A 25,148-nucleotide genomic window follows, 5' to 3' on the forward strand; every position below is an offset into this window, starting at 1 on the left:
CAACGTGTTTTATCTTCAACCCCCTCTCGAATGGCTGAGAGCTCCTCAGAGTATAAAGAGCAGTGTCCTCGTCAGCTGCGTCCCAACTGCCCGTTTCAGGCCACACACAGATGCCGAGAGGCACAACGGCCTCTCGGTGACGGAAGAAATACAGTTCTAACGTCGAATGTCAGTTCTCTAACTCGAACCGATGCAGAGAGGAAGCGTTTCCTTTTCCTCGTCTCCTTACGCAGAGGGAGGAAAGCAGCGATCCCACATTCAGCCTTTTTTTCCCCCTCCTTTTGTCTAACCTGCCATAGAGCAGAACACAGAATGAGAACGGGCAGGCATCCCTCCCTTGGTCAGGCAGAAAACCCTGAAGACGAACTTACTGATTTCGTTATGTTGCGTTAATGACGAAGCTGTAGGTGTGGTTCTCACCCTGCAGAGAAGTGGACCCAAGTTGATAAAGTCATTCTTCTAAGTGCTGAAGGGCTGCCGACGGACCACGGGCGAGGGGGGCGCTGGGCGCTCAGAGCGTTGCTGGAGAGGCTTTGCCCTCATCGAAAGCTTCTGGCATTTTCCATGCCGGGAAGTTCCCTTAGCCCAGAACCCTGCTCTGCTCTTCCCATGCTGCTTTTCCCTGGGCTTTGAAGAAATGGAGGCACGTCCAGAACTTGTCTGCGCCGGCCAAACTCGATACCGTGGCCTTAGTCTGAAACCTGGAGGGAAGTCCAAGGGGAACGGTTGAAAACGAGACCCACCTTCTCATCACCTTCCTGAGATCACCCAACCCGCGTTAACCCCTGGGATGTTGAGGTTGCCTGAAGTAACCCTCGTTCTCCTTGCTCTAGATCTTTTTTATTTAAAAAAAAAAAAATTTTTTTTTTCAATGTTTATTTACTTTTGGGACAGAGAGAGACAGAGCATGAACGGGGGAGGGGCAGAGAGAGAGGGAGACACAGAATCGGAAACAGGCTCCAGGCTCTGAGCCATCAGCCCAGAGCCCGACGCGGGGCTCGAACTCACGGACCGCGAGATCGTGACCTGGCTGAAGTCGGACGCTTAACCGACTGCGCCACCCAGGCGCCCCTCCTTGCTCTAGATCTTGAGCAAATTTGGGCTTCCAGTGAGGCGTCCCCTCGAAGTGAAAGATAAAGGGGCTTTTTTCTTCGGAACTGGTCTTGCGTGTCTGTCTGAGGTTGGCGGGACGGCCCGAGCGCTCTGCTTCGGACTGGCATCGGCTCAGTGCTTTCCAGGGTGTATTTTGAGCAGTGCACTTGAAGGCGGCCCGGTCTGGCCTCCGGGGACGCGATTGTTTGGGGAGGAGCCACGGGCCCATCGTTTCGCGAACGCTCAGAACATCCGGCCTGGCAGATGCAATTGACCCCGACTAGAGGTACCGAAACCCAGGCTCCAAGAAACGTGGTCCTGTGGTCAGTCCTGAGGGCGGGACTTGCGTCCTCCCCGAGCTGCTGCTAAGGACAGGGGAGGTGAGCCCCGCTAGCTGCATTGTGACTTCCCCGGGAGGGGAGGCGGCTTGAGGGGCCCAGCCCGTGTGTCCCTCAGAGACCTCGTACCTGACTGCCCTTGCCATCTTTCTGCCTCCGCCAGGGACACCTGCTGTCCTTACGTCCTGGATTTCCTGGACATCACCTCATCCTCCCGGTTACCTGTGCCAGAGAGTAGGTTAAGCCTTGCGTCTGCCCCGAGTCCCTGCTGCCGTGAGTCCCCAGCGTTACAGTTCTTCCTGTCCTTCCGGCCCTCCCTCCCTGGGGACGGTCTCAACAGCCTCCTAAGCCCTCTGGATGCTTCTCCTTTAAAGCTTTTTTTTTTTTTTTCGTAAGTTCCTTTACTTATTTTGAGAGAGAGAGAGAGAGAGAGAAAGAGAGAGAGAGCCAGTGGGGGAAAGGAGCAGACAGAGGGAGAGAGAACCTCAAGCAGGTTTCACACTCAGTGCAGGCCCGACGCGGGGCTCGATCCCACGGACCTTGAGATCATGACCTGAGCTGAAGCCCAGTCGGATGCTTAACCCCCGGGCGCCCCTCATCCTCGCCTTTAAAACCAGGTCCCACCCACCTGCCAGGAAGTCCTAAGGCAAGTGTCGCCAGGCCCCCCTGCTGGCCAGCACCCTGCCCTGAGTCCTGTCTCCTCGAGGCACAGGACCACACCCCTTCCACCGTCACCACTGGCCTCTCCTGCTTCTGCCGCTCGTCTCCTGCCACTTCCCGTCGTGCTGCATCACAGATGGGCACAGATTTTGCCCCATCAGGGGGGAGGGTTCATGTCCCCATCCCTCGGATCTGAGCTCGCCTTGTGGCTTGCCCTGGGCCACGCGGCCTGTGGCCTCGAAGTTGCTGCCCTCACCCTTGGGGTACCGCTGCGCTGAGAAAGGCCCACCCAGCAGGCGGCACCGACCTCCACCGGCCATCCATCCGCGCGTGGTGCCGCCACCAGATGGCCCGCCCGGCCCGCTGGCCCGCAGAACCGTGAGCACCGAAAACGCTTGCGTTTCAAGCCACGACGTGGCAGGGTTGTTAGCCAGGCAGTAACGCGGAGCCGACAGGTCTCGAAGTGGGCGGTACCGCCCGTCTCAGCGGCTTTTCAGTGATGCTTTAGGTCACCGTGCACACGCTAGAGACGCCCCTTACCCTCTCCCTGTCATTCTTTCTCGCCACCCTTCAGGATTCGGCTTGGGCGTCCCGCCTTCAGGGAGCCTTTCTGGACCCTCCAGACTCCCCACATTGCAGCCTCTACAATCCTGTTCGTAGGTGTTCGTATCTCCCCACCTACTAGCCGGGCGAGGCACTTACTCTCTGGATTGCTGAGTTTCTCCTCTGGAAACGCTGCCCATACTGCCTGCCCAGCCCCGGCTACTGGGGAAATTCAAACAACGCATGTGACTGTTACTGGGGCTCAACCCGTGTGTTACCGTCTCCTTCTCTACCCTGTTCCCGCCCCGCACCCTCTGCCCTGGGGCCGCGGGTCCCTGCAGGGCTAAGATTGCCTCTTCCAGTGCCCTCTCCAGGGTTGAGCCAGTGTCTAGCTCAGGGATGCCCATGTGTTTCCCGAAGTTCATAAAATGTGGTCTTTCAACCCCAAGGTGACCATCGGTTTCACTCAGAAAACGAAGGCCCAGCCTTACAAAGTTTGCTGTCGCGTGTCTGATGTCATCTGGCCACAACCAGTCAGACCCTCCCCTGCTCCCGATGTCGTCATTCCCTTTTGTCCCTGGCGTGGCCCTGGGTCCCCTGTTGCTTCTCTGCCGTCCGGTGGGTCAACGTTCCGGCGTTACCCTCGTTGCCAGGCTTCTGCGTGCGTCGGAGCAAAGCTTTTGCCTGGTAAAACGTGAACCTCATCTCCGTGGACTGTTGATTCTTGCGACAAGCTTTTCAGCTCAGATTTCACTGCAACAGGCCCACGGTGTGTCCAAAGTGACAGCTGGCCTGTAACGATGGTAGTATCCCCGGCGACAAAGGTAAGATGAGATTTAAAAATGAGAATTCCCGTTCCAGGAAAATGGGAAGGTTTGCTGGGTTTGCAGTGAAGTGAAGACAAATACTGCCGTGTCGTGTGAACTTTGCGGAAACCTGGCAGGAGTTTTCTTGGAAGTGTTAGGGAACATTCTTCTTGCGCCTCGAAAGACAGACGTCAGGGGTTCGCTGCTACTCTGCCGCATTGGGCTCCTCACGCATTTTCATGGGCCAGATTCTCGCGATTACAAAATGCCGATGCCTCGGGCGTCGCCGGGGAAGATCTTAGATGTTCCCAGATAAAGCTGTGCAAACCGGTCGCAATTATCCCATTTGTGGTCGCATGCCTTGCAATAGGCCAGCCGCTGCGCCCTGGTGCTCTCTCCTCCTCCGTTTCACATGGATTTCCCGAGGCAGTTTCTTTCCTGACTTTGGGAACGCACTCGCTGATCATTATGCAGGCGGCAAGGGTTACTCAATTTCTATGAACTTCTGGTGCCAGGCGAAGGCACCAGAGGCTTTTTAGCATTTCTTTGTTTATGTTGAAATGTGATTTTAAGTCCTAGCCCAACAAATTGAGCCACGAGGCTCTAGATATTAAATGTCGGAAAGGTGTACAGAAAAGCATAAAGAATCTGACAAGGTGGTGAATTACGGTGGGTGGAAAATGGGAAAATTATCTGATGGCTCTCTTGCCTCCCGTGTAAATGGTACTCCTTCGACAAAAATTCCACCCTTTACCTTTCTACCATTCTGAAGCCTTATCAGACCTAATTTAGCAAAAGGGAATGTAAATGGGTTCCTGTAAGGTGACATCGGTAAGCACACGAAGTGATCATTCGAGGGGGGTTTTACAGTAGAACAAACTCAGGTGGATTACAGAAAGATAAGTCGTAGCAAAGTAAAAGTCCAATGTTTGTAACTATTTATTTGGACGCTTTTTGTGTCGAATACAAGTTCCGAGTGGGGAAAATTCATCTGTTCTTGGTCTCGAGTATCTAATCCCCTCACATATAAAAATGTTTTGAGGGGCGCCTGGGTGGCGCAGTCGGTTGAGCGTCCGACTTCAGCCAGGTCACGATCTCGCGGTCCGTGAGTTCGAGCCCCGCGTCGGGCTCTGGGCTGATGGCTCAGAGCCTGGAGCCTGTTTCCGATTCTGTGTCTCCCTCCCTCTCTGCCCCTCCCCCGTTCATGCTCTGTCTCTCTCTGTCCCAAAAATAAATAAACGTTGAAAAAAAAAATTAAAAAAAAAATGTTTTGAATTCTAACCATTTTATATTCATATTTCAACTCTGACAGCCAAACGAGGAAAATCAGGGATGAACAACTTTATCCCATTTGGGGGATTTTTGTAAGTGATTTACACACACATCAACTTTAATACCATTTTTACTTTTTTTGTAACTTCATTCTTCATATAAGTTTGCAATGCAGGTGCGTTCATCTTTGTGCGCAAAGGTTTAATAAATTAGCTTTCGTATACGTAATCTAAGACTCTGAATACAAAAAAAGTGAATCACCGTTAAATTAGTATATCCAGCCGTGTAAGTTTGGAAGTAAATTTTATGGTTGCAAAAATTAAGGTAGCAAAGAAGATCTAGGAAAATGCAAGTTTGTTTTTTCGGTGTTATTTCAGCCTTAACTATAGAGACAGCAAAATCTTTTAAAGTACTTATTTTGGGGCGGCGGGGGAAGGGCAGCTAGCCTTTGTACAAAAATAACTTTCTAAACTTGAACCGTAAGATAACGAATGCTTAAAAATAAAAAGTAGACGTAAACAAATAGCTTTTAACTGTCAGATGTATCAGATGGGGACGAACTGTGTTTTTTTGTATTTAAATGGAATGCCATCACGTTGTTACAGTCGCATTCCCGAAAATAAACATGTAGCTGATCTTGAAAGAATTAAAATTAAAAATTAAAGATGTGTTGACAGTTGGGGCAATATCGAGCTATTATTTAATACTTAATTTCAGAAAATATTTATGAAGGGCCTCGAAGGTCCAAGAAACTCCATTACTAACGTAGCGGCACAGAGAAAGGTCGTACACAGTCACAGCCCCAGGAGCCAACGAGGACCTGATCCCTCCTGGGTCTTTGATTTCCAGTCATTTGACGAAACGAAACTTCCTCACTGTCTCTTCGAAGCGCCTGATTTATGCCAGCACAGAATATCTCCCACATTCTCTGTCGCTTCTAAGGTGGAGAGTCAGACTGACCACCTGTCTGTTCATGTCTTTACCCCACATTCTGCGCCCGGGTCTCTCCTCCTGGGGAAGTTGCTGACGGGCCGCAGCTCAGCTCCCCACATCCCTGTGTGATGCACGCTCTTTCCTGCCGATTTGGGACTTTGTTTTTTACTGTGAGGCTGAGATTTCTTTTCCTTTTGTATGCTTTTTCTTTTTTTTAAATGTTTATTTTTCAGAGACACACACACACCACACACACGCACACACACACACAGAGGGAGAACGAGAGAGAAGGAGAGTGCTTGTGAGCAGGGGAGAGGCAGAGAGAAAGAAAGACAGGATCTGAAGCAGTCTCTGTGCTGACAGCAGAGAACCGGGTACGGGGCTCGAACTCACGAACCATGAGATCATAACCTGAGCCAAAGTCAGACCCTTAACTGACCGAGCCACCCCGGTGCCCCAAGTTTTTGTTTTTGTTTTTTTAAGTTTATTTATCTTGAGAGAGAGAAAGCATGAACAGGGGAGGGGCAGAGAGAGAGAGGGAAAGAAAATCCCAAGCAGGCTCTGCACTGTCAGCACAGAGCCCCACGCGGGGCTCGAACTCCCAAACGATGAGATCACGACGTGGGCCGAAACCAAGAGTCAGACGCTCAACCGCCTGAGCCACCCAGGTGCCCCTGTGCTTTGTTTTTAAGCCCCTGTGATGATGATACTTCACCGGGCAAATTTCTGGTCAGTGTCCCAACGCAGAATCACTCTGACGTCTGTTCTAGATCCCCTTGCGTCTTGTTGTCTTTGGACACACTGGCTCTGCCATTTTGCCACCTGGGTGACGGCCGGCCACACGTGCTGACGCAGAGCGGGCCGCGTCCTCGCGGGCGCCTGCTGTGCCAGGCTTGGCTGAGCGTCAGAAATACAAACCCCGCACCTCCTGCTAGATCGTTCTAGAAGCGTGGATGCAAAGGTCGCAAAATCCATTCTCTACCCTCAAGACGCACGTCAAACGTTCTCACGCCCCGTGGAATCAGGGCCCCATCAGAACCGAGCCGCGGGGCTGCCGGGACCCGGAGTTGCCTGTGCTGGACCCTCCTCGGCTTCAGAGTAAGAGCTCATCGTGCCATTTGTGACTCATTTTAGCCTCGTCTTTAAAAAAAAAACAACAACATGCTGTTCAAGAGCTGTTGATGTGCCGAATGCTTACAGGTTATCAGTTAATGTGACAGTCCTTCCAGTGTTTCAGCCGCCCTCGGCACAAAACGCTCATCATATCTGCTTCCCTTTCTGTCCCCCTTCCTTCCATCCTCCCTCCCTCCCTCCCTCCCTCCTATCCTTCCTCCCTCCCTCCCTCCCTCCCTCCCTCCTATCCTTCCTCCCTCCCTCCCTCCCTCCCCCCCTCCCTCCCTCCTTCCCTTCCTTCTTTTCATTCTTATCATTTCTTTTAATGTTCTGTCACTTTTGTATACTCTGCCCAAAGGAATACTCCGACTGGTAAATGTGCTCCTGAGACCTGAAAGTAGAATTTTAGCCGTTCACGTGGGCGTTTCCGACATACAAGACGCAGCTCTAACATTTAAATGGGACGGCAAAGAACAGATGCCTTTAGAGCCCCGCAGGCCCCGGGGACAGGGAAGGAGGGCCAGGACGGCCGGGCACATGCATCTTGGGGGGAGCCGGGCTTGGAGGCCCGCTGTCCTTTCCTGGGCTCTCGGCCTCCGCGGAAGCCTCTCTGCGCTAGGAAACCCAAGCCCCACTGGAGTTGTGCTGGCGCTCTCTGATTTTTCTCCAGTCGTTTCTGCCTTGCCTCGTCGGCCACACTGGGAGCTGCGGAGAAAACGGATCGTTTGTTGCGCCCGCCTGCCCCTCCTGAGGCACTTAGGGCAGAGGATACGCTAACTGGCACCTGGTTTGCTCTCCGAGGAACTGGGCAGTGGCTGTGCTATGTGGGCTTTAGAGCCAGACTTCCTGTGATATTTCTGCTTCTTGAGCAGAAGCCACAGTGATGGGGGCCGGGGGCGGCGGGGAGGCCCTGGAGCCCGGAGCCGCCAGGCAGGTGGGCTGCGCTCTCTACCTGGGGACGCCTTCAAAGGAGCCGAGCCTCATCTGCTCGAGCTGGAAGCCAGAAAGGGCGGGCGGTGATTTGTGCAAACGCCAGTCCCCTGGCCAGAGTTCAGGACGGTATTGCCTCACTCGCTGGAGGGATTTTATCTAGTTAGCTCTTCATTAGCGGTGAGACAGACGTTTCCCTAAATAAATCTCAGGTATGCTTAAAAGCAACTGAAAAGTAAAATGATAAGGTCCCACAGTATTCAAACTCCCCGAATGTAATGACAAGGAAACTAACACGATCTTACAGTTCGCGATCGATTCTTCAGTTTCAACGCTCCTGCCAGGAAAGACAGAATACTTGCAGGGAAAGGAAGAAAAAAAAAAAAAAAAAGGCTGCTGTCCACCTGCATTGTCCCCTGTAGCACCGGGAATATGAAGGGGTCGAGGAGGGGGGTGGTCACAGCCCCACTGACCGTGCAGCCTCTGCCCAGCCCATACTTATTAGGCTGGACTTCATGGTTAAACCTTGAAGTGAGGGACTGTAGTTTTTCATGGTGAAGAACATCGTAAGCAATGCTTACCCCACCGTCTTGCTTGCCATTTGAAGAAATCTTCCTCCAGATAGAACGCGGAACGAAATACGGTAGAAAAACTGCACAGACTCACAGCCCCGTCTACACTCCTAGATTACAGAGAAGGAAGGTCCCTTCCTTTTAAAGCTCGTGAAAGGCTAACGATTCTCTCTGATTTTTCCCGTGTGTGACTGTCACCATCACGGTTGCTTGTCAGAACTCCAAGGGTGAGATGTGACTTTCACAGAAATGTGCGAATTGCAGCCTTTTTTCATTTCTAAAGGAAGTCAAGACTCCCCTTCACTCTTGGACTTACAGCCACTGTTCCCTTTATGCAGGGCTGAAACGTGGAAGCGTTTCACGGGAGCGGGTACCGTGGGTTGTGGGTTCGCTGGGGAACGGCATCCTCACCTCGGCGGAGAGCCCTGGCCGTTGCTGGCATGCACCTGCTTGGGTCCCCTCCGTGCCGGGAGCCGTGGGCTTCGCTTTCAGCCGGGAAAGCGGTTCCAGAAGCCAAGTGTCGCCTGGTCCGTCTCATTGAGGACGCATGACCGCCAGGCCCCGGGGGGTGGTCGTGGGGCGGGATCTCGGGGGGACGGAGGTGGGGAGGGCAGTTCGGGCAGGTGGACTCGGACGAAGGTGCAGAGATGAAGCGGTGCGGGGAAGGCGTGGACCAGGTGGCGGCCCGGTGCCGCGGGTCACAGTGGGGACAGGGAGACGGCGAAGAGGCGAGATCAGGAAGGAGACGCATCATGAGATCGCGAGTGCTGTGTCGAGGAGGCGGACTTCAGTCCGGAGGTCACAGGAAGTGGCTTCGGGCGTTTGAGCAGAAGTGTGAAAGAAGTGTCCCAACCGACGTGGGACGTGGCACTGCTTTGACTCTGTGGCCGTGATCGTTTGCCGGGGAGGCCAAACGAGGCATCACAGACTGGGTGGCTTAAGGAGGCGTTTTTTTCTCACCGTGCTGGAGCCTGGAAGTCCGAGAACAGGGTGTTGGCGGCTCTGGCTTCTCCGGAGGCCTCTCCCCCGGGCTTGTCGGCGGCTGCCTTCCCTCTGCGCACGGACGCCCAGTGTCCTCCTCTTAGAAGGACGCCAATCGGATTGGATTCGGGCCCCCTTTAAAGACCTCCTTTTGACATAAACACCTCTTTAAGACTCTGCCTCCAAATATAGCCACGTCCTGAGGTCCCGGGGGTTAGGATTCCAACGTGTGAGTTCTGGTGGGGGTACAGTTCAGCTCATAACAGGACCCACCCACCTGGAGCGTGTTCTGTTGGTTTTTTGCCAGCTGAAACAGTCTGGCTTTGACAGGGACGCACCTGTTTGGGTTTTTTTAGTTCTACGATGTATCCGTAAGTGCACAATCATTTTTTAGGAAAACCTGCATGAATTAGCCCATGGGTACCGGGAGAACAGGCTGACGGTGTGTCCCCCCCCCCCACCCCACTCGCCCTGCACCCCTCGGCTGAGTCACCTCGGCCTGCTCGCTCCTGGCAGGCTTCCATCGTGGGACTTTTGCACTTGCCATTTGTTTGCCGGAACATTCTTCCCCGAGACCTCCGCACACCTCCCCCTTTCAGACCCTGTTATCCCCAAATCTGCAAGGCAGCGTCCCGTGTAAGGCAGCATCCGTTCCCCATCCGATGAGCCGTCGGACCAGGATCGGACAGTCCACGTGTGGATTTGTTTATTTGTTAACTGTCTGTGTCCCCACCAAACGCGGTGTTCAGGAAAGCAGGGACTCTGTCCGCTGCTGTTTCCGTCCAGCTCGGGTACAGTAGGTTGCGCTGAGCACAGCGTGTAGCAGGTGAGTGATTCGACCAGGATCGGCTTTGTGTCCTTACACATTTTGTGTTTAAAGATTTTCATTTCCTTAGCGTGCTTATCTAAAGGCATGCTGAGAAAAGTAACGTTCCTCCTTAGGTTACAAGTTCAGGTATGATGCTTTCATCGAAGGAAAACCAGTGTTCTTCTATGTCCATGGTTCACGAGTTACTTCTCTGTCTTCCCAGGTTGCGTTTCCAGAACCATCTAACCAACATGGTAGACACAGAAAGCCCGATTTGCCCCCTCTCCCCCCTCGAGGCTGATGATCTGGAAAGCCCATTATCTGAAGAATTCCTACAAGAAATGGGAAACATCCAAGAGATTTCTCAGTCCATTGGGGAGGACAGTTCCGGAAGCTTCAGCTTTACAGAATACCAGTATTTAGGAAGTGGCCCAGGATCAGATGGATCTGTTATTACAGGTGAGTGTGCTGTATCCTTGAAAGCTTTATTTGGAAATGTTTTGGTTTCGTTTTTTGGTTTTGGTTTTGTTTTTTTGTGTTTTTTCTTTTTTTTTTTTTTTTCTTTTATCCTGCAGAGAAAATTGTTCTCTCTAGCTGGAAAAGAGGTCACATCTCTGTGCAGCAAACTCTTTAGACATGATAAAGCATAGCCCATTCCCCTGGACCTGCTGTACCGTGTGTCTCACAGTACGCTTCTTTTAAAAGCCATACATACGCGCATCAAATAATACTTGAAACTCAGTTAAGGCAGTCAGCCACATTTCTAAAAAAAAAAAAATTCTGACTTCTTATTTCTTTAAAGCAGAGCCTCCTATTCTAATAAAAATGATGGTTTTTTAAAATCTGGAGATGTGTACGAGCCATCTCCCTAAATTCTACATTGCATTACGAACTACATCGAGGGCCAGCAAGGCAGAAACAAAGAAATAAAACACGGGGGCCACTCGGGTAACCTCTGGGATCACTGGGAAGGAAGAAGACGTAAAACGGTTCATCCTTCCAGACAGCACTTAAGCGAGCCCGGGGTAACGTGGCGTAAACCGTGCCCTCGATTCGAAAAGGCTCCGTCTGGGGTGCACCTGACTCCACACGCTTCCTGGCAGAAGCGGGTCTCCGGTCGGGACTGACCGGGCTGGACCGGGGTCGGCCCAGCTAGTGGTTGGCAACAGGGGTACGTGTGGTTGTCGGCTCCGAGCGTGGAATACCGGGGCCCTCCGGGGAACCGAGGGAGAATGTTCTCCACGGCAGCGTCCACGAAAGGTCTCTGCGTTCTTTCCCCTCCGTGGCCCCCTATATGAGTGCTGAACCCAGAGCACGTTTCTCCCTACTGCCTTCTCACTCATTCCTGCCCCAGGAAGACGGTTTTCGTGATGATTGCACTGACTTTAGTGACGGTGGGAAGGGAGGGTTGGTGCTGTGCTGAACAGCGTGCGCTGATAAAACCTGTGCAGAGAGAGTAGTGCAAAGCGGATGCACTCTAAACCCAGCAGGCCCACTGGGGACAGACATTGTTCAAAGGGAGATGTGAATGGGGCGCCCGGGTGGCTCAGTCGGTTAAGCGCCCGACTGAAGGTCATGATCTCACGGTCTGTGGGTTCGCCCTCCGTGTCGGACTCTGTGCCGACAGCTCGGAGCCCGGCACCTGCTTCGGATTCTGTGTCTCCCTCTCTCTCTCTGCCCCTCCCCCGCTCGCACTCTGTCTTTGTCTCTCTCTCTCTCTCTCTCTCAAAAAAAATAAACATTAAAAAAAAATTAAAAAGAAATAAATAGAAGGAGACGTGAATGGGGGTGTGCCCGGCAACCATGGTTCATGGTACGTGCAGCGCGACAGTGCCTGTGATGGGGACGAACAGGAAACAAGGAAAGCAGAGAAATCGTGCGCGTTCCCTGCAGCGGAACACTCTATGGTAACTTCAAGGAATGAATTCGCTCCGCTTGTGTCAACATGAATCCTTGTAAAAAGTGGCACGGAGTGAAAATATGCTGAAGGATATCTTCAGCGGGATTCAATTCCCGTAAAACCTCCAGCACCAGAGAGTGCCGCGTGGGGTAGGTGGGTTCAGACGCGCACCTGGTAAAGTTGGCTCCAGCTTTACTGTGTCGATCACTCGCCGAGAGAAGAGAGGGGGGCGGGGGCGGAGGGAGGGGTCTCCAGCTGAGAAAGAGACGGGGGGGGGGGGGGGGGGGGGGAGGGGAGCTCCGTGGGGAATTCAGCCCTTGCAGGTGGTACTTTCAACAGAGACGTGAAGCCGTGTGAGAAAGCGTCACAGTTTGGAAATCTGGGCGGTGGGTGTTATACTCTATATTTTCCTATATGTTTGAAGTACTTTAAAGGAAAATAAAAGCAGCGGGAAGGAGCATTCCTGGCAGGAGGAAAAAAAGGCAGCTTGTGCAGAGGCTCGCGTAATCCTTGTGAAAACCCCGGATTGTTGCCGCTTTGCAAGTGGAAACGAACCCGCGGGAACTAGGTAACGTGGCCCGGTCACACAGCTGGAAAGAGGCCGCACCGAGACTTGACCCCGTGCTCCCCAGCTGGCTCCACAGCCACGTTGTTTGTGCGAACATCCCTTCTGACGCCCCGCTCTCGACCTCGTAACTCAGGGATTGTGCGATCCGTGGGACGCCCTGTGAAGATGATGCGTTAAAGGACTCTGCGGCCTTCGTGACCGAGCAGCCTCTGTGGTGACCCCAACAGACCTTTATAAACGGTTCAAGTCTTGGCTGCTTTTCCCATGACGTGTTCCAGAGAGTGTTCCGGGTGACGGCCGCTTCCAGAAACAGGGAGGGAGGGAGCAAGGAAGAGCCTCTGTGTTGTAGGCCCACCTTGCCGAGTCTTGTGGCCAGCCCGTGCCGGGGTCAGGGACGGTGACAGCCCAGCTACCCAGCACCGGTTAGCCACCGCATGGGCCTTATCTCCCTGAATCCCAAGAGCCGTGTTTGAGTTCGTCGTTATGTTTATTTAAGGGAAGAGGAAAGGAGGCAGACCCCGGGACTTTGGGACGTGCTGGAGGTTCCAAGCCCAGAGTAGGAGAAAACCTGGGCTCAACACCCAGCTCTCCACCCCTCAAATGGGTCCTTTCTTCTCCACATCGTAGACACGCCGCACGCCGGGGTGTTTTTTGTGCACTATTTGTGGTTACGTTGACTGTCAGAAATCGGTTTTCTTCCGGATTCGAGATCTATCTGTGTCAATTTGTCTCTTTTCTTCAAGGAAGTGGTTTCTTCCCCCTTCTTTGGAAAACATAGTCCCTCTTATAATGAAAGGATTCGAGGATACGCCTTCCTTCAGGTCAGACACAGTCTCGAGGTCCTTCTGAAATAAGGAACTTGCGTGAGCGGGGCGGACGTGTCATGGTAAAGCCCCCGGAAAGTTCTGTTCTAGCCGTGGACACGAAGAGTGTTCAGACACCTTCCCACTTTCTCCGGGAAGGCAGAGGCCACACAGTGGCCGCTCGGCCTGGGCTTTCTCTTCCCAAGTCCTCACCCTCCACCAGAAGGAATCTGAAATCGCATTCTTCCAGTTTAGGGCAAGGTAGCTTTTCTAAAACTAACGTCTTTCGGGTCATTGTCAGGAGCTACATGCCGTCTGAAAGCTGGGACACAGGTAAGACCTGGAAACGTCACGCCAACTAGCCTCGTGGTGCATACGCTTCGTGGGAAGCCACGTTTGACCCAGCTCCACGGGCTGCCACGCACGTCCCGTCTAAAGAAAGTAAAGGGCAAGGGTTTGGGGGGAGAGAGTTCCACACTGGCCTTCGACCAATTCCAAGGAACTTCGTGACCAAAACAGGAGGGGGATCTTAGCAAAAGTGAGCACTCCGAGGTGTGCTGGGCACACGCCCCTGCCTCTGCACCGCCAGCCTTCCCCGCGGTGGGCGTGTGGTCTGCCACTCGTAGCCCCTCCGGCCCCTGACCGTTGATCCTTTTGGTCATTTGGAATCACCTCATACTTCCTACCGGTTTCCCCGTGCTCGTGTCGGTGGCTAATTTGAGGGATAAGATTATCCCTCATTTGTAAATTAGATCTTCCAACCCTTGGGTGATGGTGCGAAATTACACAAACCGCTCCCGTGGAAGGGCCATCTATGAAGTGTATTCACTTCACGTGTTACACCCAGGAGACCAGACGGGCGAGGCGGCTGGTGCAGCCTGATCTATTTTTCTCCCCTCGATTTCTCTTAGCGACTTGACTGGCATTCCATAAACTGCACATATTTAAAGTGTACCACTTGATGTGTATACGTACACACACACGTTTAAAAAGTTTTTTTAATGTTTTATTTTTGAGAGAGAGAGACAGAGCCTGAGCAGGGGAGGGGCAGAAAGAGAGGGAGACACAGAATCTGAAGCAGGCTCCAGGCTCTGAGCTGTCAGCACAGAGCCCGACGCGGGGCTCAAACTCATGAACCGCGAGATCATAACCTGAGCCGAAGTCGGACACTCAACTGACTGAGCCACCCAGGCGCCCCCACACCCACGCATTTTAAGTGTGAAACCGTCACCACAATCAAAATAGTGACCCAATCCATCAATCCCAAATTTACTTGTGCCCTTTTATAAACCCTCTTCTCCACCCTCGGTTTCCTTCCCCTCCCCTGAGCAACCCCTGGTCTTCCCGTGATTATATATCTGTTTGTGTCTCCTAGAATTTTATATAAAAAGAATAATACAGGGACACCTGAGTGGCTCAGTCAGTGAAGCATCCGCCTCGTGATTTCAGCTCAGGTCACGATCTCACAGTTGGTGGGATCGAGCCCCATGTCGGGGCTGTGCTGACAGCACGGGGCCTACTTGGGATTCTCTCTCTCTCTCTCTGCCCCTCCCCTGCTCTCTCTGTCTCTCTCTCAAAATAAATAAATAAACTGAAAAAAAACAAGAAGAATACAGTATGTTCTCTTTTCAGTCTGACTTCTTTCACTCAGCAGAATTATCTGGAGCTTCCTCTGCACCAGTTCAGTCTTTTTGTCTGTTGTGTGGCTCTGCTCCTGTTTGCTTCTCCGTGCACCTGCTGATGAACATTTGAGTCGCTTCTAGGTATTGGCTGCTACAGGTCAAGCCGTGTACCAGTCTCTGTGTGGACAGGTGCCTTCACTTCTCCCGGGTAGACACCTGGGAGCAAATGGCTGGGACATAAGGTAGATGTTTGTGTAGCTTTTAAGAAACTGCCAAAATCGGGGCACTGGCGTGGCTCGGTCTGTTAAGCGTCCGACTTCAGCCAGGTCACGATCTCGCGGTGTGTGGGTTCAAGCCCCACATCAGGCTCTGTGCTGACGGCTGGGAGCCCGGAGCCTGCCTCGGGTTCTGTGTCTCCCTCTCTCTCTGTCCCTCCCCTGCTCGCACCCTGTCTCTCTCTGTCTCTCAAAAATAAATAGATGTTTAAAAAAAATTTTTTTTTCAATGAAAATAAAAAGGAAGGAAACTGCCAAAATCTTTTCCAGAACGTGATACCATTTCAGGCTCCCACCAGCGCGTGTGAGAGCTCCAGCCCCGGCACGCCGTCACCAACTGTAGTTGTGCTCAGTCTTCTGGGTTTTTCCCATTCCAACGGGCGTGTAGCGGTATGTGATGCTGAGAATCTTTTGCCAGATATCTTCTTCTTAAAAAAGTTTTACTGAAGCGTAGCGGATGTACAATGTTCGTTTCAGGTGCGCAACACAGTGAATTTTCCATACGATAATCCGTGCGTTACAGAGCGCTCACCACGGCAAGTGGAGGCACCATCTGCCGCCACGCGGCTTTATCGTGATAGTATCGGCCGTGTTTCCTGTGCCGTAACTTTCCGTCCCCACGGCTCGTTTACCAAGTCTGTACGTCTTCTACGTACACGTCTTCTTCGGCGACACTTCTGTTCAGATCTTTTGCCCGTTTGAAGCTGAGTGGGGTCCTTGCTCTTGACTGCCGAGAGCTATTCCTCTATTCTGGATGCAAGTATCTTCATCAGATGTGTGACGTATAAATATTTTCTCCTAGTCCGTGGCTTGTCTTTTCTTTCTCCTAACAGTCTTTTTCAAAACCCAGAAGTCCTTGCTTTAGAGGAAATGCGATTCATCAGTGTTTTTTTCTTGCATGGATCATGCCTTCTGCGTCATGTTTAAGAAATATTTGCCTGGCCCGAAGTCACTTTCTTCTGCAAGTTTTCCGTTTTTTGGGTTTTACATTGATGTACCGGATCTATGGAGTTAATCTTCATACGTAGATCGAAACTCACTGCTTCTCGCTCTCTCTTTCTCTCTCTCTTTTGCATTTGTAAAGTTCTAGCACACTTTGTCAGAAAGACTGCTGTCTCCACTAAATGGCCTTCGTATCTTTGTCCAAAAGCAATCGACCTTACCTGCCTGGGTCTATTTCCGGACCCTCTGTTCAGTTTCACGGATCTGTTGTCTCATTTGATACCAATGTCACTAATTCCTGGCCACTGTAGTTCTATAATAAGGCCTGGAGTCAAGTAGCGTTAAGTTCTCCAAATTGTTTCTTCTTTGCTAAAGGTGCCTTGGGTGTTCTGTTAATTCCAGAATCAGTTTTTCAATGTCTACGCAACAGGCCTGCTAAGATTTTGATTGGGATTGCCTTGAGCCAAAAGGTCCATGTGGGGAGAACTGACATCATAACAACACGAAGCCTTTGGAGCCACGGACTTACTGCCTCCATTAGATTCATTCTTCGTTGTTTTCTAGTTTTCAGTGCACAGGTCTTTCACAGTTTTTGTCAGATTTATTGCTACGTGTTTCATATTTTATAAGGTCTTAGGATTTTATGCACAGAGAGTTATGTCATCTGTACATAAAGAGTTGTACCTCTTCCTTTTTTTTTTTTTTTAATGGGCTTCATGCCCAGCGTAGAGCCCAGCGTGAGGCTCAAACTCATGACCCTGAGATCAAGTTCTGAGCTGAAATCAAGAGTTGGACACAACCGACTGAGGCACTCAGGCACCCCACTTCTCCTTTTTTAAGCTAGATGCCTTTATTTCATTTTCTTGTCTTATTACACTGGTTAGAACCCCCAGTACAATGTTGAATTAAGTGGGGGGACACCCCTGCCTTGTTCCTGATCTCAGCCTTTCACCACTAAGTATGATGATGACCATCATTTTTCATAGATGCCCTTTCTGAGATCAAGGAAATTCCCCTTCGCATCCTAGTTTTCTGTGAATTTTTATCAGAAATTGAAGTTAGATTTTGGCAAATGTTTTCCCTGCGTCTGGTAAGATGATCAAATGACTTATCTTTATGATTGATTGATAGGGCGAATTATACTGTTTGATGTTCAAAGGTTAAGTCACCTTCACATTACCACAATAAATCCTACTTGGTGATCACGTATTGTCCTCTTTATATATTACTGGACTTCTTAAGTTTTTGTTAAGAATTTTTGCATCCGTGTTCATGAAGGATATTGGTTCTAGTTTTTTTTTTGCAAAATCTTTATCTGGTTTTGGTATCAGATTAATGCTGGCCTCATAGAATGAGTTGGGAAGTCCGCCCTATTCTCCGTTTTCTGTATATCCCTGTACAACTGATACTCTTTCTTCTCAAATGCTTAGTAGATTTCCCACACGAAGCAAAATTTTTTGGTCATATTTCTGTGTTTCATTCTGGATAGTTTCTTTACTGGGTCTTCAAGTTCACTAATCTCTTCTTCTACAGTGTCTAATCTGGCCCTGATCCCATCCAGTGTATTTTTCACTTCAGTTAGTGTAGACTTACTGGCATGACCAGTCTCTACCTAACACATCCAGTCTTTCATTCAGCTCCTTAAACACTTAGGATACACTCATAAATTTCTATCATCTTTGTTACTTTGGGGTCAGTTTAAGTTCATTGATTTTTCTCCTCATCATGGGTCATATCTTTCTGCTTCTTTACGTATTCTTAATTTTTTTTTAACGTTTATGTATTTTTGAGAAAGACAGAGGGCATGAGCGGGGGAGGGGCGAAGAGCAAGGGGGACAGAGGATCTGAAGGAAGCTCTGAGCTGTCAGCACAGAGCCCAGCGCGGGGCTCGAACTCACGAACCGCGAGATCGTGACCTGAGCCGAAGTCGGACGCTGAACCGACTGAGCCACCCAGGCGCCCCGTGAATTTTTAAATTTTTTAATTGGATGCCATACATTGTGAACTTAGTTCACGATGGATATTTTTGTATCCCCGTAAATATCTCTGAGTTTTGTTCTGGGATGCAGTTACCTTACTTGGAAAAGGTTTGACCTTTCAGGCCTTGTGTTAGATGGAACCATAACGGTGTGGAGTCTGCAGGTAAGTGTGCTGCGATACTGAGCCCAGACCCTTTTGAGTACTTTACCTGATGGCCTACGAATTCTGAGACTTGCGTCGTGAATGGTGGTCACGGAACTCTGTGCAGCCTTATCGGAGTCCTGGATGCCGTCTCCTCTGTCATTTCAGGTCGCTGCTGGAGCGTCTTTTCCTTTTGGTTCTCTTAGCTGGGGGAACAAAGAGATACGTGCACATGCTAACCCATGTGTACACACACGTCTATAAATATTTCTGTACGTAGCCATCTGGATCTCTGTTAAGCAGGAGCTCATACTAATGCCGGCAGCTCTAAGCCACCGCCACGGGGGTCGGTCTCACCCCTCCCAGCTGATCTGCAAGGGTCTCAGCCACCGCCACGGGGGTCGGTCTCATGCCTCCCAGCTGATAGGCAGGGGTCTATGCCACCGCCACGGGGGTCGGTCTCACCCCTCCCAGCTGATCGGCAAGGGTCTCAGCCACCGCCACGGGGGTCGGTCTCATGCCTCCCAGCTGATCGGCAAGGGTCTCAGCCACCGCCACGGGGGTCGGTCTCACCCCTCCCAGCTGATCTGCAAGGGTCTCAGCCACCGCCACGGGGGTCGGTCTCACCCCTCCCAGCTGATCGGCAAGGGTCTCAGCCACCGCCACGGGGGTCGGTCTCATGCCTCCCAGCTGATCGGCAAGGGTCTCAGCCACCGCCACGGGGGTCGGTCTCACCCCTCCCAGCTGATCGGCAAGGGTCTCAGCCACCGCCACGGGGGTCGGTCTCACCCCTCCCAGCTGATCTGCAAGGGTCTCAGCCACCGCCACGGGGGTCGGTCTCATGCCTCCCAGCTGATAGGCAGGGGTCTAAGCCACCGCCACGGGGGTCGGTCTCACCCCTCCCAGCCGATCTGCAAGGGCACGCTCCAGCAGTGAGAGGCCTGGCGCCCACACCACCATCCCTCCAGTTCATTGTCCATCTCTGTCTACACGATGGCGGCACCAGGGTGGCGGGCCGTACCCCTGTGGGCGCCACTTTATCCGCCGATGCGCCTTGCTTGCACACAGCTCCTTTGCCTTCCGTCCCATAGACGCCACTGGTTTCCAGGGTTCCTAGGTCATGTCTTCTCCACGCCTCCTTCAGGGAGGCCCTTGCGTACACATGGAACACAGTGAGACGACTTTGTCCTGTTCCGTATGTCACCCCCCAGTCCCCAGCCTCCTAAATATTTTTTATTTATTTGCACACGTTAAGGCTCGCCCTGTACTGCAACGTTCCGTGGGCTTTGACAAACGCACAGCGTCACGCCGTCACCACTACGTTTTCGCATCAACTGTTTTACCATTTCCAAAAGACCTGCCTCACCTGCTCAAGCCCCCCCACCCCCCGACCCCAGCCACTCGTCTTTGTACCAACAGCCAGGAATGAGCGTTCCCGTTGTTCCCCATCTTCGCCGGCACTGAGTGTTGTCAACTCTTTCGTTTCGTTTTCATTGAAGCCAGTCTCACAGGTGCAGGGCGACGTCTGCTTGTTCTAATTCACGGTTTCCCAGCGACCAGGGACACGGAGCATCTTTTCTCGTGCTTCATGGCTACCTCTGTATCTTCTTCAGGGAGGTGTCTGTCCAGATCTTCTCCCCGTTTTTTAATTGAGTCGTTGGTTTTTCTTATTGTTGAGTTTTAACACTCCTCTGTGTGCTTTGGATCCAAGTCTTTTATTAGATGTGTGCTTTGCAAATGTTTTCTCCACATCTGTGGTTCGTCTTTTCGTTTTCCTGGCAGTGTCTTTTGGAGAGCAGAAAGAAGTTTTTAATTATAAGAAAGTCCAACTTTTTTTTTTTTTTTTTAAATCTTTCAGGGATTTTGCTTTTGGTATTGCCCACGTGGACTTTTATCCTGTATTCTGATGTGATTTACTGAGTTTACAGTAAAGCGCTGGAGGGAAGCAAAGTAACAACTCGTGTGTGGGCCGCGCCCGGTGCGGGTGGGGAGGCCGCTGGGTGTGTTGGGGTCCAGAACCGGGGACGGCCCAGCGGCAGGTTCGGGGACGCTGCAGCGGTAACAGCAGGTGCACAGGCGGGGGTGGGCCAGCCCAGGACGGGGGCTCCTCACTGAACACCTCACGAGCAGTCGTGCCCTTGGAAACCTGGTGTAGACACCGATGATGCGTCTGCAGTGTTCATGAGTCTTCCCTCCTCTGTTCTCAGACACCCTGTCACCAGCTTCGAGTCCCTCGTCGGTCACTTACCCGGTGGCTCCAGGCAGTGCCGATGAACCTTCCAGCGTAGCCCTGAACATTGAATGTAGAATCTGCGGGGACAAAGCCTCAGGCTACCATTACGGAGTTCACGCGTGTGAAGGCTGCAAGGTACGGTGGCCCCTGGCGGAGGGGAAGGACCCTGCTCCAGGGGCCGCGTGTGGTTCCTTTTACTTACTTACTAACTTATTGAATTTATTTTGAGAGAGCGAGAGAGCAGGGGAGGGGCAGAGAGAAACAGAGACAGAGAATCCCAAGCAGGCTCCACACTGTCAGTGCAGAGCTGGACGTGGGGCTCGAACTCACGAACTGTGAGAGCACGACGTGAGCCAAAATCAGGAGTCGGATGCTTAACCAACCGGGCCACCCAGCCGCCCCTGGTTCCTTTTATGTTTTACACAGATTTTCGTCACTACTAAAAAGATCTGCCAGAAGACAGAGCTAAGAAACAGACCCACGTAAGAGATTAGCTTCTCCGTTCAGAGGGTCTGGGGCAGATTGCTGGACTGTACTCGTTAGCAACTTGAAGAGACATGTTTGAAAGAAAAGAAACAGTAAGAGGGATCCCTTTATTTGAGGCCGGGGCCAGGAAGCCCACTCGCTCTTTCAGTCCTCAGCAGGCCGGGGGGGCAGTGGTCCTCACGGCCATCGGAGGTGGCCGGACGCCACATCGTGCCTTTACGACGATGTATGTGTTCTCAGCTCTGGGGTTTCGTGTACACGACAATCTCAGCGTCCGGTTACAGGCAGAAATCTCCTTCCCCTGCGCGCACGGAGACAGCTTACTGACTCCTGGAAGATGCCGCGGCCTTTACCGGTGCAGGTGCCACCTGCCTCCTTGAGACGCTGTCGCAGCACCCGAACCTGGGGCGGCCTTGGAGGCCTGCGTCGCAGGGAGAAAAAGGGCTGCGTGAGCGGGGCCGGCTCTGCCTCCCGACGACGGTTAGAATTCTGTCTTCAGCCCCCCGCCTGACCCTGTGCCTCCTCCGGCCATCCCGCTGCACAGACCCAGACGACCAACTGAGTGAAGGCACCAGCCTCCCCTCCTGTTCCCCAAGAAATTGCTGTCCCCCCTCCTGCGGGCCCCGGGACCAGCCCCATCAGAAAGACGTAGGAAGGCGTGGGAAGCAGAGAGAACAAGAACCGAAGCAAATACACAGACTCCTTCACAAGCCTTCTGACCACGTGCCTGTGACAAAGCTAGTTGCGGGGTGGCCTCTTCTGCGGGGCCGCACCTACGTTCCTTTCGTTTCTTTTTTTTTTTTTTATGGGCTAAATAGTGACGTTTTCTCTTACTGGGGAGAGCTTAAGATGCTTCTGTAAAGCAAGACAACTGTTTACAAACAGTTGGCTCCCTTTTATTGTGGTCGATGGGAATTGCTGTCTTGCAAGGAATTAATACTCTCTTCCAAGATGCCTAGGAAGTGTTTAGTCCCCAGTAAGGGTGTGGGTGGGACAGGGAGGGGTGACGCTTGTCCGACCCGGAGCAGGGCCGAGTAGCCCTGGGAGACCTCACTTGCGTCTCCCCAAACCAGGGGAGGACATTCGGAAACTGCTTTGCACTTTGCCACATTTTGTTGTGTTTCACCTTAGGTGTAATGACATTTGCGATTTTCAGTTTGTCCCAATTATGTCAGACTTTTTAGAACCGTCCCACTAATTCTAGTTCGTTTGCAAAGGACAATAAATGAGCACCAAGGAGCACGAGTAAGGCAGTGACCCCGACTTGGCCGCGGCCCACGGTCGCTGATCGACTGTGTCTCAACCCCTCAGGGCTTCTTCCGGAGAACGATCCGACTAAAGCTGGCCTATGACAAATGTGACCGTAGCTGCAAGATCCAGAAAAAGAATCGAAATACGTGCCAATACTGTCGTTTCCACAAGTGCCTTTCGGCTGGGATGTCCCATAACGGTAGGTAAGGTTGTCTAGCGTGCCTTCCCAGCCCGCGCCTCAGCTTTCCTCCCCCGTTGGGTCGCAGCGCACCGTGTTTTCCATGAATGCGCTGCAAAGACAGTTAGGACCCAGGTCGTTTTGCAACCAGAGTAGCCTAAGAAAGTAAGAGTCTCACGTAGCTGAGCTTGCGCAGCGTGCCTGCGGTTCCCGTTAGAAACTCCACACGGTAAGACCGGAGTCTGAGACTTCCGCTGGGATGCCAGAATGGTCACAGCATCCGAATGAAGCGTGGGCCATTGTAGGCACCTTCCCACGCTGAATTCCATTATTCGGAATCATGCCGCGAGTTTAGAACGTGCCAGTGAGGACGTGAAGGTATAACCAGTTCCCGGCAGCGGCACGTCTCCCTTCTGGAAAAAGAAAAAGGGTGCCGGACGAACTCGTTCTAGCGGTCACTTCCGTCTCCTTGAACTAAGGGTCAGTTTTGGACCTGACGACAGTAAACAACCCCCAGCCGGTCCTGTTGCTGAAATGAGTAAATGGTGTGGCCTTTTCTTTTCTTTTCTTTTCTTTTTTTAAAAAAAATTTTTTTTTAACATTTATTTATTTTTGAGACAGAGAGAGAACATGAACAGGGGAGGGTCAGAGAAAGAGGGAGACACAGAATCTGAAACAGGCTCCAGGCTCTGAGCTGTCAGCACAGAGCCCGACGCGGGGCTCGAACCCACGGACCGCGAGATCATGACCTGAGCCGAAGTCGGACGCTTAACCGACTGAGCCACCCAGGCGCCCCGGTGTGGCCTTTTCTTTTCACCTTTTTTTTTTTTTTTTTAAGTCCAGGATTTATGAAGGTTGAGTTTTATCTTCCTTGCTCCAGAGCAGAAACTTGGCCGATATGGAGGGTGGGTTTTCACTCGTGGATGAATCCTCGGCGCGAACTCTCTGCCCGGCGGTCGGTGGCTGTCACGGGCCGCCTTGCTCACTTCTGCTCGCTTCCTATTCCCGTTTCTCCCCGCCCCCCAGCAATTCGTTTTGGACGGATGCCAAGGTCTGAAAAAGCAAAACTGAAAGCGGAAATTCTCACATGTGAACACGACCCAGAAGATGCTGAAACGGCGGATCTGAAATCCCTCGCCAAGAGAATTTACGAGGCCTACCTCAAGAACTTCAACATGAACAAGGTCAAGGCCCGGGTCATCCTGGCGGGGAAAGCCAACAACAACCCGGTAGGTGTCCCCGCGGCTGTTTGCCATCCAGCCTGAAGTGTCCCCCTGGTGACCCGTCAGCTAGAGTCCCACGGAGGGGCCGAGGAAACAGGTGTTAGATGTTGGGAGAGTGGTGTTACCCCCAAGGCGAACAAGAGGCCATGATGGAGGCGTCCAGAGACTAAGAGGCAGCTTAACAGCAACTCCTGGGTTCGCTGCGCCTCAGAGCTCCTGGCAACCAAGTTATTACAATGACTTCGTGATTAATACACACACACACACACACACACACACACACACACACACACACACACACATCTGGTTAATAGCTTAGGGGCATTTCTTAAGTGCATTAAAAAAAAAAAAAATCTCTATTTTATGCCAGAAAATGAAAGCATTTTCTTTTCATTCAACCTGTGTTCTTTTTATTATTTTTATTTATTCATTTATTTTGAGAGACAGAGAGAATCCCAAGCAGGATCCGTACTGTCCGTGCAGAGCCTGATGCGGGGCTCGAGCTCACAGATCATGAGATCATGAACCGAGCTGATATCGAGAGTCAGAGGCTTAACTTCCCAAGCCACCCAGGTGCCCCCCAACATGCGTTCTTATACTTATCCTTCCCCTAAAACTCCTCCCTCTTTTCCCATCACCCCTCCCCTCCCCCCCTCCAAGGCCTCCTCCTGTTTCTTCATTGAAAAGGCAAGGATATCTCTGGGCTTAGAAAGGGCTATTCGTTTATGGAAATTTTATTGTCTTCTCTGGACCTTTTCCGCAGCACTGAGCGGGTGTCTGGGGATCCTCCTTCACTCTGCCTCCTGCCCCCCCGCCCACCCCATGGTCAGCTCAGCCTCTGTCTCCATTACAGAACTAATCTCAGGGCCTCTTCAAAGAGGGGCTGGCCCACGGTTGGCTGATGAAGATATTTTGCCTTTTTCCTACACGCATGGTGAAACAGGTTTAATTTGTGCTAATGAGTAGCTAGCTGAAAGCAATCCTGATTCGGAATTACAAGCTGGAATTTTTAGTCACAGGAAAAAGGAGTATTTCACAAGCCACTTACTTTCATGAACAAACCAACCTTCTCTTTGACGGAGTCTTTAATTCTTCAGTGAAATTCTCCCATTAAATAGGCTGAGACATTTCAGAACAGCTCAGGCAAACTCTATTAAATTGGCAAAGCCACACCCATGCTGGGAGGCCCCAGAGGCTTTTATAAATGAGACCCTTTCTGGATCACAAGGGTGAGAATAAAATAACTTTTTAATTTTGAATTTCCCTCTTGGAAGTGATTAGAATAACCATGTATTAGAGTCACCAGCAATTCTGATCTCTTTGAGATCTTCTCTTGCTCGCTTGGGTTTTTAGAATTTAGGAGGAACTTAAAAGTCATCTTTACCCTTAACCAAACACTGTTCTTTAATATTAATTTCATTCCCACAGAGTATCTTTCCGAGATCCTTCCCACCGAGATCCACACGCCCTTGGAAGGAGCCCCCTCGGCCCGAGCTGA

The 25,148-nt window shown here is 51.5% G+C and overlaps 1 protein-coding gene across 2 annotated transcripts in view; it reads left to right on the forward strand.

Annotated features, from left to right (window-relative positions):
* Nucleotides 1-25,148, forward strand: part of PPARA (peroxisome proliferator activated receptor alpha) — a 70,102-nt gene that overhangs the window by 32,360 nt on the left and 12,594 nt on the right. For both annotated transcript variants that reach the window (XM_045466435.1, XM_045466434.1), the window contains exons 3-6: nt 10,272-10,507; nt 20,487-20,647; nt 22,310-22,448; nt 23,454-23,656. In XM_045466435.1, coding sequence (XP_045322391.1) covers nt 10,300-10,507; nt 20,487-20,647; nt 22,310-22,448; nt 23,454-23,656 — 711 coding nt within the window. In that variant the 5' untranslated portion in view covers nt 10,272-10,299. The remainder of the gene's footprint in view (nt 1-10,271; nt 10,508-20,486; nt 20,648-22,309; nt 22,449-23,453; nt 23,657-25,148) is intronic.

The sequence above is a fragment of the Leopardus geoffroyi genome, chromosome B4 (assembly GCF_018350155.1).
Source record: "Leopardus geoffroyi isolate Oge1 chromosome B4, O.geoffroyi_Oge1_pat1.0, whole genome shotgun sequence".
In the NCBI taxonomy this organism is placed as follows: Eukaryota; Metazoa; Chordata; class Mammalia; order Carnivora; family Felidae; genus Leopardus; species Leopardus geoffroyi.